We start from the raw sequence: 18,270 nt of genomic DNA, 5'->3' as shown, positions 1-18,270 counted from the left end.
TTTTGATTTTGTTCAGATAGATAGTTCAGTTTTAATGTGTTTATTTGGTTGATTGTGTGTTCTTTTTTCAAAACAAATCAATAGAATAAAACAACATTTAATTTAGAAAAATGAATAAATTATATTCTTTTTTATATTTAAACGTATCCATATTCAATTAAAGTTTTCAAACCCAACCTAATGTCAGTGAGAAAACTAAAATACCTAAGAAAACATACCAAGTTTGGTTCAGTTAATTCAGTTTTTCATGAATATTTCGGTTAATTCGATTAGTTTTGAAGAACTTATACTTGAGATTGTCCTACATTCTTCAGTAGCTTGATGTGAGTGATGATTTCGATTTAGGAGAATATTTGAACGGAGTTGAGTTGGACTATAAAATTGAATCAAATCAAGATGAATAAATCACGAATCTTGATCTTGAATTCGATATTTTATAAGATGACAAAAGGATCTTGAATTCGATATTTTATAAGATGACAAAAGGATTGACAAGGGAACCAAGAATGCATGTTTCATCAAAGATAGAGAAAGAGTGTTTATTATTAAGAAATTCACTTAACAAAAATTATAATTTACTTAACGATAAACTCACCTAAATTACTTTACTATACGGTAGGGAAGATAAATGGAAATTTTAACAAAAAAATGTTTTAAATAATAAAAGTAAAAACTATTTTCTCTAAAGTTCTTGTTTGATTTTAAATTTCTAAAATGAATTTTAATTAAAAGTATGTTTTGGAGTCGAAAAAACAAAATTTTTAGTTTTTTTCCTTTTTTGGGTTTTATTTTTACCTGTAAAAATATCATAAAAGCTTTTTAGTAACAGTGAAAATGCGTGTAAAAGTCTAAAGCTCATCATGAGATTGAGAGACTGTGTTCTTTTTCTTCTTGACCTTATCAGCAGTCTTTTGAACAACTTTTGCAGCTGATTTGGCAATTCCTTTAATTGCTGCTTCGCCTGTTCTAATGCTCTTCTTCACTGCTTCTTTCATATTTTCTCGCACACTCTCTGATTCCTTTCCTTCTATTGTGTCCCTCCTTCTAAAACTGCCCATCACAATCGGTAAAATAATCATTTAAAAACACACAATATCATAATTTTTTTTTAAAAGATGGCTATGATAAATGGTGAATGTAAAGTTGAATCTAAATCTGGTAATATTTTTTTGGTTTCGTGTTTGATCAACATTTATTAAAATTTAAATATATTTAAAGTAAATTCTAATATTAAGTAACATTAAAATTAAATATATTTTATATTAAAAAAACTAATATTGAACTAAGTGATAAAATGTTAAGAAAGACTATTCGATGCATTATTATTAATGGAATAAATAGTGTTCAAATTGTGACAAAAAAATGTAATAAAAATATTAAATATTAAAAATAAAATTTACATGTTTTGATTCTCAATTTAACTCATAGATTCAATCCAAATTTTGTACTAATCATGTTAAATAATGTAAATTCAGAAAATAAATGAATTTAAATGTTATAATATTTATACGCAACAAATTTAAAAGAAATATAAATATAAATTTAGATATCTATTATTTGAATTCACTATACAAATCAATTTTATTTGTGGATATTGAATTTGAATATTTAACATATTCAAATATTCAATAAATAATATTATTTAATTCAAATTCTGATAGTAACACTCGATTCTAATAATATGGTTTGAATCTAAAAATATTTATGTAAAGTCAGACTCGCTGTGAGAATAAAAATAAAATATTAAAGAGAAGGAAATCTTACTCAAGATTTGGAGGGGCGAAGTGCAACTGGAATTGATAGATAACGGATTTGAAGTTTTGCCAAAAAGATAGATGAGATCTCTTGAACAAATCAATGGAGGTTGATAATAATTGAAAGAAAGATAGTTTCTGATCTTCGTTGTTGAACTGCAGCTGCACTCTTTCGCAAACTACTGATAATATTTGGTGCCAAAAAACGATGATCCAGAGAAGAACCAAAGTAGAGCTTCTTCTGCAGCGTGATTTGTTCATCATTCTTCAATTTCTAAACAACTTACTTTTTAAAAAAATGAAAAAAAAGGAAAGGAAAAATGGTTTTGGTTTCAAGTATGTGCACGTTCTTCACTAAAAATAAAATGTTTCGTGGAGCTACTAACTAGCTTGTAGGTATTGCGCTTTCCCTTTCTGAATATTTCAAACCCTTTCTGAATGAATACGAGTAAATTTTTTTTTTACTAATTGAATTAAAGAAACGCATTGAGGATTTTTATAATTGTGTATAGTTTATACATGACAATTTTAATCTTAAATAAGTAATAAATATTAATAATTAATAAGATTATAAAAATGTTGAGAGCTAAAATTTATATATTACTTTTATTAGTGGTCCAAAAAAGAAAACATAATTTTACTTATAAAGTGAAAAAAAACTCATTTTTATTTAAAATAGTTTATAACCTTGTGCTAAATATCTTGTTTCAATTTATTTTTCAAATAAATTTAAATGATTAAAATCTAATCGGGTAATCTTTTCGTAGCTGAGTTGAATTGGAGTGAACCTGTCACCTCAGCTATTCATGCATATTCGTCCATTTTTCCACTGAAGAGATATCCAAAAAAAATTTCAGTTGAAGTTTCGATTTTTATTTTCTATTAAGAACCATTTGAATGAGAAAGATTAAAAAATTATATTAGAAAATAGAAGAACGGCCTAATGTCGTAAATCCCGATAAATTTAACCTTAACTAGACTAAAACGTGAAAGATTAAAAAAAAAAAAGCAAAAAGAAAAAAGAAGCAAAGTGAAAATGGATAAACAGGAATAATTTCTGTACGAGGTGTCACTATCCTGTCCAAAAATTGAATTATCTATTGGATTTGAATCCAACAAGATCTACAGATAGATGTACTTAGGGGATGAAATGAAATGAAATTATTATAGTGACTAATGCCATTTCTCTCATAACTTAGAAAAGATGAAAGTTTCCAACTAGTTCTATAGTATTTTAGTAGTGTATCGCAACAAAGCAAAAGGGGAACCAGATAATCAGATCACAAGAGCTTGACAACAAAATGGCTTTTAATTACACATTCAAGCTGTCACGTTTTTCACCTAATTTCCAGCTCCACAACCTAAATGGCAGCAGCTTACAATGTTGAGCAATATGATTCATGGGATTCCTAAAACATGAAGGCATAAATTCCAATATCCTCAAATCACACTTTCTTGATAATCTGAACAACATCTTCATCCTCAAGTTCATGATCCTGGGACAATATCCAACAAAAATAGCCCACATGAATATGGATTGCCAAGTCTTAAGAAACAAGGAGCAAAGTGGTGGCGGATGTTATAGCTCTGTTTAAATAAGAGAAATCAGAACAAACCTTGCCAACTCTTTGAGGCTTGTGTTTTACGCTTGATCCCCATACAAGTGCACTGTAAACATTTGGCCAGATTAACAACTTAATCACTGGAATTTTGAAACTTAGATTCTAAATATGGTAAAAAAAGAGAGTAAATAATTGCTAAATCTTAGGGCAGATTTCTAAAACACATTGCCGCTACAAAGTATGCAAGTAAAAGAAAATGCTATGACTTTGACGCCATACTGCATTGAAGTTTTGGAAAGGATACTTACTACTTAAATTGTTTAAGCATGTCTTTATGAATTCGAGTGCAGAAGTCCTCAACTGTCCTTCTCTTCGATGACAGGATAACAGGATCTTCATAGTCTGGGTTCATCCCTTTTGGTTTTGTGTATATGCGAGTTAAATTAAGATACTCCCATATCTTATCCAGGAGACCATCGAGGTTCCACTCCAGGTGAGCACTTCACAGTAGTTGGAAAAAAGAAATTATAAAAAATTATCAATGAACAGGAAAACATAGTTGCTGCAAATCAATCCTAACAAGGAATCCAATAAGACTAAAGGTGACACGAGTTTGGAGAACAATCAGAAACCAATCATAGGCTAGTAGTATTAGCTCAAACGTCAGGAACTACAGCCATAATAATCAGCGTTAGATGCCACCCAACTCCAGCTCATCTTATCCCAAAAAGCTACCCCAGGCATTGCAATCATCTTTTGAAGGTTTTCAACTGAAAACAAATTTGATGGTTTTGTTTAATCAAAACAAGGTTTGTTCCCATCTCCTAAGTGCTTGCTATAAAACACTTTAACGCGTCTCTGGAATAACTATTATTTGAAGTCAATCACAAAGACAATTGCATCTTAGAACCAAAATACTTCGATGTAGTAGATCCCAATACTATCATGACTTTGAACGAAATGTGATAGCAAAAGGACAGTCAGACAATTTCCCAAAGGATTAGGGGGAAATTACCTGATTGGGCAGTAATGAGGAAGTTTATCTAATATTTCCAGCTCTTCAAGTGTAATCTGATCAATCTTGTTCACCACATAGATGCAAGGCATATATATCCTACTGCCTTCAATGACATCTATTAGATCATCAGCAGTTGCATCATACCTTAGAGTGATATCAGCATTGTGAATTCGGTATTCACTACATATTGCCTTTACAGTGTCAAGGTCCAGGTGAGTATTAGTAACAGTGGAGGTGAAATTAATACCACCCTTGTCCTTCTTTCTGAATGTCAAATTAGGTGGTTCCTTGTTCAACCTGCCCCCAACAAAACAAAAATAGTTAGACAGCAGAATAAGCTGAGATACTTTTAAAGCAAGAATGAAGCTAGAAAATGGTACAGAGTTTCAGAAATAAAGTACTGCTACAAATGGGATTTTAAAACCACCATATACATGCAGCTGAAGAACGGTAGCAACAAGGAAATATGGATGCTCCTAGACATATACTACTATATTTCAATTATTAGCAAGAACTGACCCATGTTATACTAAATTCCAAATGAGTCAAAAATCTGATCTGGCCCTATTTTGACATCAACATTATTTATTGAACTAGAAGTCCTTCAAGATAAATTTTAAAATCATCTGTGATCTCCAGATAAAAGTTCTATAGGCATGTATACTTTTTTAAAGTGCCATTGTTATAATTTCCTATTCCTCAATGATCTCCACATTGAAGGACATGTATAGGCAGTAAGTGGCTAATAAACCAAACTTGCTTAGAAAGAAAAAATATATAAAAAATGAGAAAAAAAAAAGAATATGCAAAATAGGCCCGAGAATTATCAAGGTGAAACCACCAGGAGGCAAAAGAAAGGTATGAATGTTACCTTATACCAAAGCCTTCAAGCTCTTTCTCGATAAGACGCTTGTGAGTTATTGGTTTTATTGCATCAAGAACAATTAATATACAATTACATGTCCTGGCAGTGCTGATAACCTGGATAAAATAGCATTTCTTTAAAATACTTGCAACAATGCATAAGCATGAAATGGAAGATCAGAAATCAGCAGCATCTAAACTGAAAAGCAATAATGCTATGGGCCACAACAATTTTCAGAAAATATTTGACATATAATCATACTATTCTCAGACATTCATGACAACATGTACAAATTAGCTCGATGAGATCCCCTCTGCTCAAGTGCATAATCTTTAATGACACTGGCATAGCATTAACATAACAAAAGAACCATTCTAAGTTGCAAAACCAAAATAAATTAATAGCTAGTCATACAAGCAATAGAAGCACTAATAATAATAATAATAATAAAAGAATAAAACTAAAATAAATAAACATTAAACCATAGAAATGCAAAATTACCATTCTAAGTTGTAAATCAAAAGTAATTTTAAAGCTAAGCATATAAGTAATGATAGCATAAAATCATCTATCTCAGACAAAACTAATTGTGTTCACCTGTCTCCCTCTACCCTTGCCATCTTTAGCACCCTCGATAATACCCGGAAGATCCAACAACTGCAAATCATAATAACAGAGGGATTAATGAGTTTTTCATATTCAAGAAAAAGGTTATCTAACAAATATCAAGCATCATGATGTCGTAAGAGGGAAAATATATGAGACTTATTATAGTGCCGCATTATGATTTACCACAAATTCAATGCAAATAGCATAGCTCTCATGATAGTTAAGGCATCAGATGACAGCAAATACTTGAAAACTAAAGCATAACGAGACACTGATTTAAAAACATTAACTTAAAACTAAAAGGTATTTCAGAATATGAACCTTAAACCTATGCAAATCCTGACAAATTCAACTTTATGGAATATCTAAACAGAACTAAGAACTGCGTCTTGCTTTGTGTCATTTTGTACATCACTCTCAAGGGTAAAATAGCATGCAAGACAAAAGGGAAACATCAATTATCCAAATACCATGACTAAAATTTAATCAACCAGGAAAACCGCAAAAAAATACATCAATCTTTGTTAAATAAAGAAGTACCTGGATTTTAGCCCCTCTATACATGATCACACCTGGGATACAAGTCAATGTAGTAAATTCATAGGAAGCAACCTATAAACCACAAAAACACAAGTTCATCAGTCTTCAGAACTGCACTATATTCAAGCAAAAGCTTCCAAAGAGAACATGTTATACTCGGCCCTCTTGTCCTCTGATTCCCAACAATAAAAAAGAATTGAGAAAAAAAATTTACGCTAAACATTCTTCTCGGTCAATTAAAATAGCATGAAGAAATACCAACAAAAGCAAACAGACAAAGGAATTTACTAGCAATGTCAACTAAGGAATGGTATGCTATTCAGAATCAGAGAGGTGAGCGTTGGACACAGATGGGTATATTTAGTTATTTATAGGTCTTCCATATGTTCTAAGGATTGGACCTCCACAAATATATCCACCTAACATGTTATGGGCATTGGTAACTCAAGCTCAAGGTACCTGAAGATTCAGAGAACATCGTACTTCACAATTTCAACCATACATAATTTCCCTGTCTTTTATACTAACCCTATCCCCCCTCCAGAAATTTCCATTCTTTAATGTCTTGCCAACGTAGTTTTGGTAGAGAAGAATAGCACCAAATTTCATAAGTCTTGCAAGGCAATAAAAACAGGTTTTCAATGCAAAATCAAACTACAGAACTTCTGCTAACAGAAGACACAAGCATATGTGGGCATAGCCCCATCATGACATAAAAAGAAGTCATTCATACCTCTGAAAATGTTCCTGTCAACTTGTTAAGAAGCGTAGATTTCCCCACAGAAGGAAAACCTACTAGACCAACTCTTGCATCTCCACTTTTGGTAACATCAAAACCTTCACCTGCACCACCTCCTCCTTTTGATGAAGGTGTAAGGAGTTCTCTTCGTAGCTTTGCAAGTTTGGCCTAACCCAAATGACCAATAAACACATAAATAATTTCAACTGATGAAAATGAAGACCAACAAAAAAGAAAATGCAAATCACGGAGCTTTTAATGCAATGGCATATTCCACAACTGAACCAAAACAAAACTGAACAAAAATTAAAAGCAAATTTTCACCTTGAGCAAGCCCAGATGATGAGCTGTTGCTTTGTTCTTTTGAGTCCTTGCCATCTGAAAAAAAAAATCATAAAACAATGGACAATATTTAGTTACACTGGAATGCATCGAGCTTTAGCAGTTTATCATGTTTCAAGGACACATTTGCCTTTCAGGAAATAAAGGTTTGAAACTTTTAGAAAACGAAAACAATAAATCTTTCTCATTCAGCAATTCATTCCCATAAAAAAATCTTTAAGATGAATATACATGTAAAAAATAAATATCCGAAGCACAACAAAAAGGATTCAGTTTTGTTTACCATCTTATTAACCCGAAAAACATAAAACTAAATTACAAAATCTGACCCTAAAATATTATCTTCAAGGCATAAAATTTCAAATAAATAAATAAAATAAGAAAATGGAAGCATTCTTAATATTTCCCAGGACACTAAATAGTACGGAAGTTTACCTTGAATTATTCGAAAATATATTCAGAAATTCAACAACTACGAGGCTAATAGAAGCAAAAGTACACAAATAGCATATTAAAAAAGATGCATTTGGTATTATCGGTAATTAAGGGCAGCATAATGGAATCGAGAGATTATCCTATGAACTAAAATCAAAATAATGAGAAAAAAAGTTAAGAAGCAAAGGAAGAAAGAAAACCTCATCTTCGATGTCTTTGATCTTTTGCATGACAGTGGCCATTGTTACAAAATAATAATAGTAATTAAGATGACAATAATCGGACGGCGGCGGTTTGGGGATTGGTTTCGGATACTTTGGGGAGGTGAAGGAGAAGAAGATGAAGAAGAAGCGACTAGAGAAAACGAAATTAATCGGACAATAGGGCTACAGATTCGGAGCTACATAATTGAGCGGCTAATGTTTTGGGTTGGGCTATTTACAGGTATTCCTTGCTGAGTAAATTGGGCTCTCAGCCATGTTCTCCAATTCCCTTTAAACATTTTTTTTCCCAAGCTGATTATTCGTATATTTACATCTTATCTTTTTTCTTTTTAGGATATTTACATCTTATTTATATTATTGATTTTTTAAATAATTTTGTAAAATTTATGCCATTTTAACCTTATTTAAAATAATTTTGTGAAAATAGTGGGTATATTTACTCTAATTGTTCAATGTAGTATATTTACTCTAATTGTCTAATATCCAATGTAGTTTTGATAAGGATTGAGTTCAAGTCCCGCTATGAATTATATTAGTTGAACATATATTTATATTGATACTTGCAATTTGTATTCTATTTTGTACTTGTAACTATACTACAACTTAAAAAAAGAAACAATTGAATTTCGTGTGTTGACCTGATAGCTAGGGTGTTCATTGCCTCAAGTGTGGTCTAGACTCGAATTGAGCTAATCGCGTTGCTGGGTTTTACCCTCCTCTTCTAATTCACTAAGAAAAAAAAACAATTAGATAAGTACTAAATATTCTCTCTTTACTGATCGAGTGAATTTATTAGATGAATTGAATCACCACCAATCGGTCAACCTCTAAAAACACACTAGAAACAAACGTTTCTAACATTTTTACAAATAAGTTCCAACTTCAATAAATTCAACTATAAACAAACGTTTACAACTTAAAATTTCTAACATTATATCCAAATCATAATTTGGGAAAGAACATATGATGACAATGATATCACCACTTACATTACATGTGCTACAGACACTCTCACACGGTGGACAGTACTGAAGTTAATAAAACTCCTTTATTTTCAACGGCCACATAAATACATTGATTATAACTGTTATTTCCGAAATGCAAATAGGCTTTTCTAAGCAAAGTAACCTTAGAAGAGAATGTGAACCACCTCGACCATGAGATTGCAATGCCATTTCCATGGAGTTTAACAGCACATCGCTTTAGTGGGATGGCTCAATCCAAAGCTTTGCTGCTTCTGGCATGGCACATTCCTCCTGGTAAAGATGATAGCATCAATATAAAGCATCAACAAAAGAACTAAGAAAGTTGCAACCATGAAAAATATTAACGAGGACATAAGAAAATAGCTTCAAGTTTTTATAAGTTAAATGTTATGTCCAGATAAAAGAGCTAGATAATATACAAGCAAAGTTGGAAACACCCACATAAAGATTCTATAAACAGGTCTGCTTAACTATTTCATGCTTTAGTGATAGAAAATGAAAAGTTTGTTTCCTGATTTATTTATCAGATCCTGATTCCATAAGAATAAGCAAGGAGATTAAGTAGCCGTAAACACCTATAGTATTCCAGCTCTTCATTTTTATTGAAGGATCTATGTAGACACTCGTGCTTCAAACGTACTTCCTCCGAATATATGAAAAATTGAGCATACTCATGTAGGACACTTACCTATTTCTCGAGTCTGAGTAACAAGGTAAACACTACTCCATGAGACCTTTACCACCTTCTCCATGGAAGTTAGACAATGATTGAGAAAAAGAGAGGTAAAATATCAAATCCGCAATTGTAAAATAGCCTAAGGCCCTTAAGCTATGTTGCTCCGACACTTAATTTTCTTTAACTACCACATGTATGTCAATCGTATGCCAATAATATATCGTACAGAATCAGCTAAAAATGACCAATGTAAGAGAATTTTTTATATGATAGCATCATCAACAAGAATTGAAGGAGGTTCTTGATGTCCCAATTTGTATCTAACATGGGAGTCTGTTAGTAAAGATCATTGTTTTTCACATAAAGATGAAAATTCAAGATGTTAACAATAGAGTACTAAATTAGAAGGATTCAAAGCAAAAAACTTTACCAGCCAACCGTTTCCATTGAGTATCACAAAGCAACTGCCAAGCAATGAACAATGGAAGCTTCTCTGGGAACCAAAAGAACAACATCAGACCACTCAATGTTCCCCCATAACTCCCCAGCTTCATTTGTCTTCACCTGAATCTCAGCGCATCGAATTTCCGTTTCTTTCCCACCTCCATTCTTTGATTCCCAGACCACCATCAACTTCCCTCCCAAATTCGCCATTGTAGCACCGCATAGAAATTTCGGCAACCCTTTGTCCAACCCTTTCAATTCCTTCCAAGTCCCTTCCTTCACATTATACCCCCTTATATTCCCCAAATAATCATAGCAAAACAAAACCCCATCGATCACGCAAGCTCTCCCTCGCCACCCATTATCCAAATCACTGTCCACCGTTTCCCAATTCCCGCTTTTAACTTCGTAGCAAACCCCGTTTCTATCAGCCATAGCGTAAACTTTTCCATCAATAACAGCGCTCGCATGCATCCATTTGTCCCGGATTTGGATCGGACTTGGAACGGAGTTCCATTTCCCCGTTTTGGGGTCATAAACTTCAGCCCAGTTCTTCGACCTAGCCCAATTATCAACCACGCAACCGCCGATGACGTAAATTTTATCGTCAACGGCTCCGGCAGCGGCGAACTCGCGGGAAACATGCATGTTCGGAGCTGGTTCCCATTTGTGGGTCCGGCAGTCAAGGGACCACACTTGTGGAGAAGGGATGTCTTTAATGGAGCCGCCGAGGACGTAGATTTTGTGGTTGATGGCGGCGAAGGCGGAGCCGACTAAGGAAGGGGAAGGGATAAGAGGGAGGGGGATGAGGGAGTATTTGGGATTTAATGGGTTATTGGGGTTTTGGTAGAGTGTGTAGAAGCGCATGAAGTGGCTGGTGTGGAGGCGGAGCGAGATGTAGAGGAAGTGCTCGGCGCAGCTGAGGAGGGAACGGGCGGCGTAAAGGAGAGGCGAAGAGAGAAGGGATTTCATAGATTTTGAGACTAATGAAAGGGTTGGGTGGTGGCGTCTTGGGACTCGGGCTATGATGTTTAAAGCCACGTCGTCTGGGAGAGATGGTATTAGCCGTGGTGGCTGTGTTGGTTCCGGTGGAGTTGATGGTTTGACGGCGGCGTTGTCGGTGTTGGTGTTAGTGGAGGTGGACATGGTTGATGGATGGGTAGTTGGGGAATTTGTTGGGAGAGGAAGAGTTAGTTAGACAGCGGTGAGTCATTTTAACTGTCACTTATAGATTGGGCCTCGGCCTTTTTTATGTGTACTCTGCTCACTTCATGAACCATTATTTTTGTTTTTACGTTATAAATAAGGCTTAGTATGTCTTTTTTTCTCCTTTTTTCCTTAGTATGTCTTTTGACACTTTTGATATAGCAATTTATTAGGTAGGGTTAAATTTTTAATATTAATTGTGAATTTGTTTAATATGATGGTAATAAATTTTTTTTGAGTTTTATGATTGATTTAATAAAAGTTAATTATTAATATTATTAGTTAATTATTAACTTTTGTTAAGTAAAGTTATCATGATAAAAATATATATAATATGTTAGAAAAATATGTCAAACACGGACACAAAATAGTAGTCTATAAATAATTTGTGTTATATGATTCTAATTGCTTTTTTATTTATTAACATATTGTTTGGTATTATATTTTAGTAAAATTTTTTATTAATAATATATAACCATATTGTACTTAAAATTATTTTTTATTACAAAAACATTTAATAAAAAAATAAAATTTTAATGGATTTTGCTTTTTGGTCAAAATCAAAGTATTAACTCTCAATAGCATTAATTAATCCTTTCATCATAGATAATCTCTAAAAAAATAAAAGACTGCTCATGAAATATACACTATTCCCATAAATACAAATTGAAAGCTCAACTTCATAATTAATAAATAAGATAAACAACCATTACATCACAACTCATAATTTTTAATGCATTTTTTAATTAAATTTACTTGAAATATTTTAGCTTTGAAGTTTATAAACTGAATATTAGTATGAAATGATTGCTCTAAACAAATGGTCATATGCATAATTCATGATTAATTTATTTGATCTATATTTAAATAAAAAATTTAATTTTGTACTTATAAATAGCAAGTTTGATCAAGTTAACCCGAATTAGTAAAACACCAAACCCAAAAACCAAGACACTTTTGAGTGAATTGGATATATTGGATCCCAGGAGTAGATTAATCCTCGAACGAATTGGATATATTGGATTTCAGGAGTAGATTGGGTGAACGAAAGATCCCCTGCCCCAGCCATCCCATATGCTAATGGTGCACCTTTTCCTTGCCCAGAGGTTTGGTTAAAGAATTGAATCGCCACATTAATGTTACTCTACTATTAGTTACATAAAGTGGGAATAAAAGAGAGCTGAGAAGGATAAGGCTAAATCTGAAAAGGGATGCTTAATGCTGTTGGAAAGGGGATTTTAGCACCTTAAAGCTTGAAGGAATCCTTCAAAAAATTTTAAAAGGCCACAAGGTCTAGGATTTAGAGTTTTTCATCTGAAATTACCCGAGTTTGATGGAGGCATCAGTGCCATGATCACTAAACGCCCGGGTAAAAGCAGACTAATACTCGGTAAGCCGAAGCAGGCTTTAGAGTAACCCTCAACTGGAACCAGATCCTGGACAAAAAGCTCCATTACAGAATCTCATGAGCCTTCCCATAGTACCTGTTTATAAATGGAGCCTGCAAGGCAGAACCACCCAAAATAATAAATAAATGAAAAATATAATTCAGAAAAATAACCAATCCTACCATTATTCTAATTTTCTAAATGATTACTAATAGGGAAAGTGTCTAAAGATAAATCATTCTGCTTTTTCATTGATGACATTTAAATCATGAAATTGACCAATTTTACTTAAAATCCATGTATTTGGACAATGCTTGGAAGATTGCATCTCAAGAAATGACATGAAAGTAATGAAATGCTTTAATTCATCATGCAACAAGCTCTGGTAATAACTATAAAAGAGACCTTCAAAAAAGGGGAAAAAAACAACTATAAGAAAACCTGCTTATAACTAATACAAATGTATGAAAAACAATTAGTGCTGATGAGACATGATGTTAAAACTATGTGTAAGGCAGTATTTCATAGAACCTTACTTTAACATTTGATACATCAGGAGTATCCGGAGTTTGAACTGGGTAGAACTTGTAAAATCTCATGTTCTCGAATGCTGCTTTAGTTTCCTGGCTCATTTCTTCGAGTGCTTTTTTGCGAGCTTCTCTTGCCTATAACAATGGAATTGGGCAAATTAGTTAGCCTACATCCAAATTCATCGTCGCTTACCAAAATATATTTTCACCAGTCAAGAAGCAATGTTGCCAACAATTACCTGCCGATTAGCTTTCTTCGCCTCTCGAACTTTCTCCCTGACAAACTCCTACAAGATCAAAAGCTTGTCAGGTTGAACTAGTAGTTGGAAATACATAATACCCGCAATTTATTGGCTGATCTTCAAATGAAACTCACCTTAAAAGCATTTTTTTGATCTTTATCTAATTCATCTGCCTCGATCAGCTTATCAGTAAACTCCTGCAAATTGGTAGAAATGATAAGAACAAATGAACAGCCAAAGCTACCAGTTCACATTATTCAAATATCACAAAAAATCATGCTAATTGGACAATAACATGATGATGAAAGAGTTAAGCCTTACTTCAAGCTCATCCAACTCCCAATCAAATTCACAAAAAACCTGCAAGACCGTAACGGATGTATCAATTTACGAAATTTTGGCAGATTGGCCGCCTCAGTTATCCAAATAAAAATGGATACACGCAGTATAGTCAAGCACTGCCTGGACAATAAGGCACAACACAATCTAGCCAAAACCTCTCCAATCAAAATAATTCTTTAAGATGCAAGGACACATCAAACAAGCTGGTTTTGCTTTTAGTGAGATATTTTCAATTGAAGGACAGTTACAGTTCAAAAATAAGAACTAGATTATGTCCATAAACTAACGATGCTTAGTTCTTGATCTCTTGTCAACTTTTTTAAACATCTACTATATAGCTCAAGTTTGCAAGTACAAGGATGCATTGTCACATTTCAGAAACCCACCCTCTGCAATGTTTGAACTTCAAGCCTCCAAGTTTTGACTGTTAGGAGTATCATAGATACATACATAAATACATATGCATGTGTCTATGGCTTGTTTTTTAACTCTTTGCTTCATTCATGCAAACACCTTTTTTCAGCCATAAGCCTTAAAACAGTGACTCAAACAACCCTGAATGCAACAGTCCAATTACAAAAGCATGATAACCTTAACTTCTAAAACCAACTCAATCCACCCAATAATGTCAAGAAAGTCTAGTGTCGATCAGAGTTAGTTTTCTCAGAAAATATGAAAACCTTACCGGCTTTGGTTCTGCTGGAAAAATTATCTGAACCTCAGTGCTTTGTTCAAGTTCGTCTTCCTTCAAAGGCTGATAGAAATCTGTCGATAGAGGCATTCCAAACAACAGAGCAATAAATAAGTGTTCTTTTCCTTCGAATTTTCCTCTTTGACAAGTCATCGGGATAAGCAGCAGATAAGCGAAGTTATATATAATCCACAATTTAACATTCGGAGATATTTAGAGAACTCACAAGGCAGACAATACTCATATTTCTTGAGTCGGTCTATTTTCATTTGTTTCAAAGCAACCCTGCAGAAGGAATTTCAAATACAAAAAGTTAACCCAATATATACACATGCATTGAAAACACACAAACACGGTTTAAAACACCCACATTCAGGGGAAATATGATAGAGAAAGACATTTGAAGTTAGTAAGCTTGCCCTGAAATAACTGTTTACCGTCCATGCAAGACAGAAATTAATGTTTGTTCAAAGTACATTATCAAATGGCCAACATTGCTCATGCACGAACATTACATAGTGTTCTACAGACATGGACATTTTAATAGGAAATCATAAGGTCCAAATATTATCAATGCAAATTGATAGGAAAGTGCTCAAGCCTTTGTGGATGACCACAAGGTTCAGTGATGTTGTTATTTTCAATAAGCAGGACAGAAGTCTCTCAGTCTCAGCACTTCGTTTGGTGTACTGTTCAAGCATGGACACAACAACAAAGCTTATCAGAGTGCACTGACAACTCAAAGGAAACAAACCGGATTCCGGCACTTAAACCCTCCGGAGCACGTACAAAACATACAAGTCTACCTTTAATATGGCAAAATTCATTTAGAGAGGACCAAAAGAAGCAATGTGACCCAATTTGACAATTTCAAACAAATAAAATTAAAGAGGATTGTAAGTGGTAGGGTGCATAATTATACCTTCTTTGCGTGCAACTTAAGATAAATATTTGAAATATCAGTCTATCTACTTGGCTGTCTCTGTAGAGGAATAAAAACATGCAATCGAGTGAAAAATTGATTCAAAATCAAATTGAAGCAGTAGGCAATCATAATTTTGTTGTCCATTACGAGTAGAAAAGTGACAAGCTTTACCTAAAAATTAACAGTTTTTTTTCTCATTTACAATGTAAAGCTTTTGTATGTAACTCTCATTCATAGCAATATCAGTTTCGGGCATTAGTGCTTTTGGATTTAGCAAAAACAGATTTCAAATCAAAATTAATAAAAACGAAAATAGATAATATTTCATTTATCAACTTGGCCAACTATATGGATTAACAAAATTAAATAATTCCCCTAAACAACTTTAAATCTGATCAGAAGAAAAAGATCAAAACTGGGAACCTTTTCTCAAGTGGAATATATGGAACCCAATCCATTTTCATTTGTTTCATTGAAACAATCTCTTCAGCTTCTCTCTGCACCGAGTTAATACCAATCTTATCTGAAGGTGGGAAAGGAGACACAACCTGGAAAGAAGAACCAAAAGTCCAAGATTAGTTGATAAGAAAATACAACTGGATCATGGGGTAAAGAAGATAAATCAATCTCCTGAACCATTAATAATTATGTAGTTGCAGTGACCACTAAACAAAAAAACAAAGATGCAAAGTTATAAATCATAAAAGAAACAAAACTGAAGTGAGAAGATTTTAACTCTCCAACATTCAAGAATGTTCCTAATTTTTTCCATATTAAAAGTGACAGCACACTAACTCTTTCTATCAAAAGAAAAATATAGGACATTCAGATGGAAGCCCCAAGTTCAGAGATTCTAAGCTGACAACCGCAACACAAATGTTAAAATGAGATCAGCAATGGAATATATAACTTCGAAACCACACAGAGGTAAGGCTGAATAAGATTTTATTACAACTCCACCCACTCATCACAAGTTGAAGAAGAAAGAAACGTGCTTTGAATCAGTTTAGCATGACAAGCATTAAAATCACTTCACAATAATGTTAGAACTTACAGCCACAACCACAGGTATACAGATGACTTTATTTTCTCCCTTGTAAGGAACCAGTTGAGCTACACAAATAAAAAATAACTAAAATTAACAAAGCATAAAAAGGAACAGATCAGAGTAAATTGAAACTACATGATGCAAGAAAGAAACTTACGGGAACGTGGCTCAAATCAAGAACTAACGCACAAGGTCTCTTTCTTACCTTTTAACATGATAATAAATAATTAACAATAAAAGAGGTATTGCAGATGATGGCATAAAACCCCATTTTCTCCCTCACGAAACCGCAATTTGTCTATATTAATGTGCAAAAAGAAAAAAAAGGGCCAGGGCTGTGAGCTACTTACGCTCCGTACAACCAAAGAGATAAACTTTCTTCCCGTATAGCTTTCCTCCCTCTTCAAATGCATCCTGACCAGAAAAATGAACAGTAAAAAAGTATAGTCAGCTCTAAACCAAATTTCGGATTTACTTGGGAGAAAACAAAAGCAGCAAACTAGCAACTAAAAATGAGAAAAGGCCAAGCCAAAAAAACTCCTGCAACTCACTTCTAGATTCGAAAAGTTCCAGTTGAATTGGTAAACTGAGTCCAATTGATCCCACTTCCACACAACAAAAGAAAAACGAAATGTAAGCAATAGAACTCAAATTCATTAAAAAGACAAACAAAAAATTATATTCAACGCACGAAATTCAAAATTCCAACCTCAGTTCCAACAGGAAATGCAGCTTTCCATAAGTCTTCCTGCAGAAAATAAATTGATAGTTTTCATCAAAATTTAATTTAAAAAAAAAAAAAAAAAGCCAAGACTTCACTTCCCCACCCCACCCCCCCCAAAAAAAAAAAAGAAATTTAACTATCTCCATAAATAGAATTTAAGCTCCATATTTGCATCCATTTAGCACTAATCTTCACATAAGAATGCGGAAAGCTCATATACTAAAATTTAAACTTCACCGCGGCGTTCTCCACAGTTAAAATCTCAAATATTAAGTTCAAAAAATCAACATCAGTAAGAAAAATAGCGCATAACCTAAATCTTTTAACCTTGTAACTATCCAGATATTCAGTAAACACGAAACTCATGATATGTATATAAAGAAAATTAAAATCCAAAACAACAAACTTAAAACATGGAAGAAAATAAAATGAAACGAAGAAATTATATTACCAAGTTACGCTTATCTTCGAAGAACTCAGGCTGGGACTGAGGCTTGGAGGTCTTAGCACGCTTAGCTTTGGAAAGAAGTTTAAGGTTTTCCTTTTGACTCTTTTGTGAAGCTTTTCCTTCATTTTCTTCTTGTTTCTGAGAGGCTGCTTTTCTCTTAGCTCCCTTCTTCATTTTGAATTTTTTATTATTAAAAATGAAAAAGAAAACAAAGGCAAAGCAGGTGAGTCAATGAGAGAGAGCGAGTGTTATTTAGGGAGATTGGCGATGGATCCGTATTCAAATTCTATAGCGGCAACTGAACGATACTTTTTTTTTCTTTCTGAAAGATGCAAGTAAACGATAGACAAAACTCAACTATTGTGGCGCTTTTCTGTTTTTGAAATTTTGGTGGCCGGCTCAACCGGCTGTTCCAAAAAAATTATATTTCAATTTGAATTTAATTGAATGGAGGGGAATTTTATTTTCTTTTAAATAATAAAAATATTAAAAATAGTTTTCACATTACTTTATATTACAGTTGGATTTAAAA

The 18,270-nt window shown here is 33.3% G+C and overlaps 4 protein-coding genes across 4 annotated transcripts; all 4 read right to left on the bottom strand.

The window, feature by feature from the left end:
- Window positions 1–525: 525 nt before the first annotated feature.
- LOC107905767 (uncharacterized) lies at window positions 526–2,174 on the bottom strand. The gene is made up of 2 exons (XM_016832520.2): window positions 1,765–2,174; window positions 526–1,050 (listed from the first exon to the last, which is right to left on the bottom strand). The coding sequence occupies exons 1-2, from the start codon at window positions 2,016–2,018 to the stop codon at window positions 849–851; spliced, it is 456 nt and encodes a 151-aa protein (XP_016688009.1). The 5' UTR covers window positions 2,019–2,174; the 3' UTR covers window positions 526–848.
- Window positions 2,175–2,924: 750 nt separating this feature from the next.
- Window positions 2,925–8,294, bottom strand: LOC107899618 (developmentally-regulated G-protein 3). Its single transcript, XM_016825388.2, has 10 exons — window positions 8,065–8,294; window positions 7,412–7,465; window positions 7,082–7,255; window positions 6,349–6,420; window positions 5,797–5,856; window positions 5,206–5,315; window positions 4,332–4,631; window positions 3,625–3,816; window positions 3,371–3,422; window positions 2,925–3,250 (listed from the first exon to the last, which is right to left on the bottom strand). The coding sequence occupies exons 1-10, from the start codon at window positions 8,104–8,106 to the stop codon at window positions 3,200–3,202; spliced, it is 1,107 nt and encodes a 368-aa protein (XP_016680877.2). The 5' UTR covers window positions 8,107–8,294; the 3' UTR covers window positions 2,925–3,199.
- Window positions 8,295–8,948: 654 nt separating this feature from the next.
- Window positions 8,949–11,453, bottom strand: LOC107899626 (F-box/kelch-repeat protein SKIP6). Its single transcript, XM_016825397.2, has 2 exons — window positions 10,181–11,453; window positions 8,949–9,344 (listed from the first exon to the last, which is right to left on the bottom strand). The coding sequence occupies exon 1, from the start codon at window positions 11,338–11,340 to the stop codon at window positions 10,204–10,206; it is 1,137 nt and encodes a 378-aa protein (XP_016680886.2). The 5' UTR covers window positions 11,341–11,453; the 3' UTR covers window positions 8,949–9,344; window positions 10,181–10,203.
- Window positions 11,454–12,400: 947 nt separating this feature from the next.
- Window positions 12,401–18,168, bottom strand: LOC107899637 (protein HEAT INTOLERANT 4). Its single transcript, XM_016825405.2, has 14 exons — window positions 17,742–18,168; window positions 17,276–17,314; window positions 17,118–17,171; window positions 16,917–16,980; window positions 16,573–16,631; window positions 15,942–16,066; window positions 15,516–15,575; window positions 14,820–14,878; window positions 14,588–14,667; window positions 13,882–13,920; window positions 13,695–13,757; window positions 13,558–13,605; window positions 13,325–13,453; window positions 12,401–12,901 (listed from the first exon to the last, which is right to left on the bottom strand). The coding sequence occupies exons 1-14, from the start codon at window positions 17,910–17,912 to the stop codon at window positions 12,854–12,856; spliced, it is 1,038 nt and encodes a 345-aa protein (XP_016680894.1). The 5' UTR covers window positions 17,913–18,168; the 3' UTR covers window positions 12,401–12,853.
- Between the last annotated feature and the right edge of the window lie 102 nt (window positions 18,169–18,270).

Source organism: Gossypium hirsutum, chromosome A11, assembly GCF_007990345.1.
Source record: "Gossypium hirsutum isolate 1008001.06 chromosome A11, Gossypium_hirsutum_v2.1, whole genome shotgun sequence".
Classification (NCBI taxonomy): Eukaryota; Viridiplantae; Streptophyta; class Magnoliopsida; order Malvales; family Malvaceae; genus Gossypium; species Gossypium hirsutum.
The sequence above is the reverse complement of the archived record's forward strand: the minus strand, read 5'-3'. Positions and strand labels throughout refer to the sequence as shown.

Coding starts and splice junctions, on each gene's coding strand:
- LOC107905767 (XM_016832520.2), bottom strand. CDS start 2,018: ATGATGAACAAATCACGCTGCAGAAGAAGCTCTACTTTGGTTCTTCTC. Junction 1,051..1,764: donor TTCGCCCCTCCAAATCTTGA/GTAAGATTTCCT, acceptor TGTGATGGGCAG/TTTTAGAAGGAGGGACACAA.
- LOC107899618 (XM_016825388.2), bottom strand. CDS start 8,106: ATGGCCACTGTCATGCAAAAGATCAAAGACATCGAAGATGAG. Junction 7,466..8,064: donor TCAAAGACATCGAAGATGAG/GTTTTCTTTCTT, acceptor TTTTTTTTTCAG/ATGGCAAGGACTCAAAAGAA. Junction 4,632..5,205: donor CTTGAAGGCTTTGGTATAAG/GTAACATTCATA, acceptor TGTTGGGGGCAG/GTTGAACAAGGAACCACCTA.
- LOC107899626 (XM_016825397.2), bottom strand. CDS start 11,340: ATGTCCACCTCCACTAACACCAACACCGACAACGCCGCCGTCAAACCA.
- LOC107899637 (XM_016825405.2), bottom strand. CDS start 17,912: ATGAAGAAGGGAGCTAAGAGAAAAGCAGCCTCTCAGAAACAAGAAGAA. Junction 16,067..16,572: donor GTATACCTGTGGTTGTGGCT/GTAAGTTCTAAC, acceptor TCTTCTTTCCAG/GTTGTGTCTCCTTTCCCACC. Junction 13,921..14,587: donor TTCCAGCAGAACCAAAGCCG/GTAAGGTTTTCA, acceptor ACGGTCTTGCAG/GTTTTTTGTGAATTTGATTG.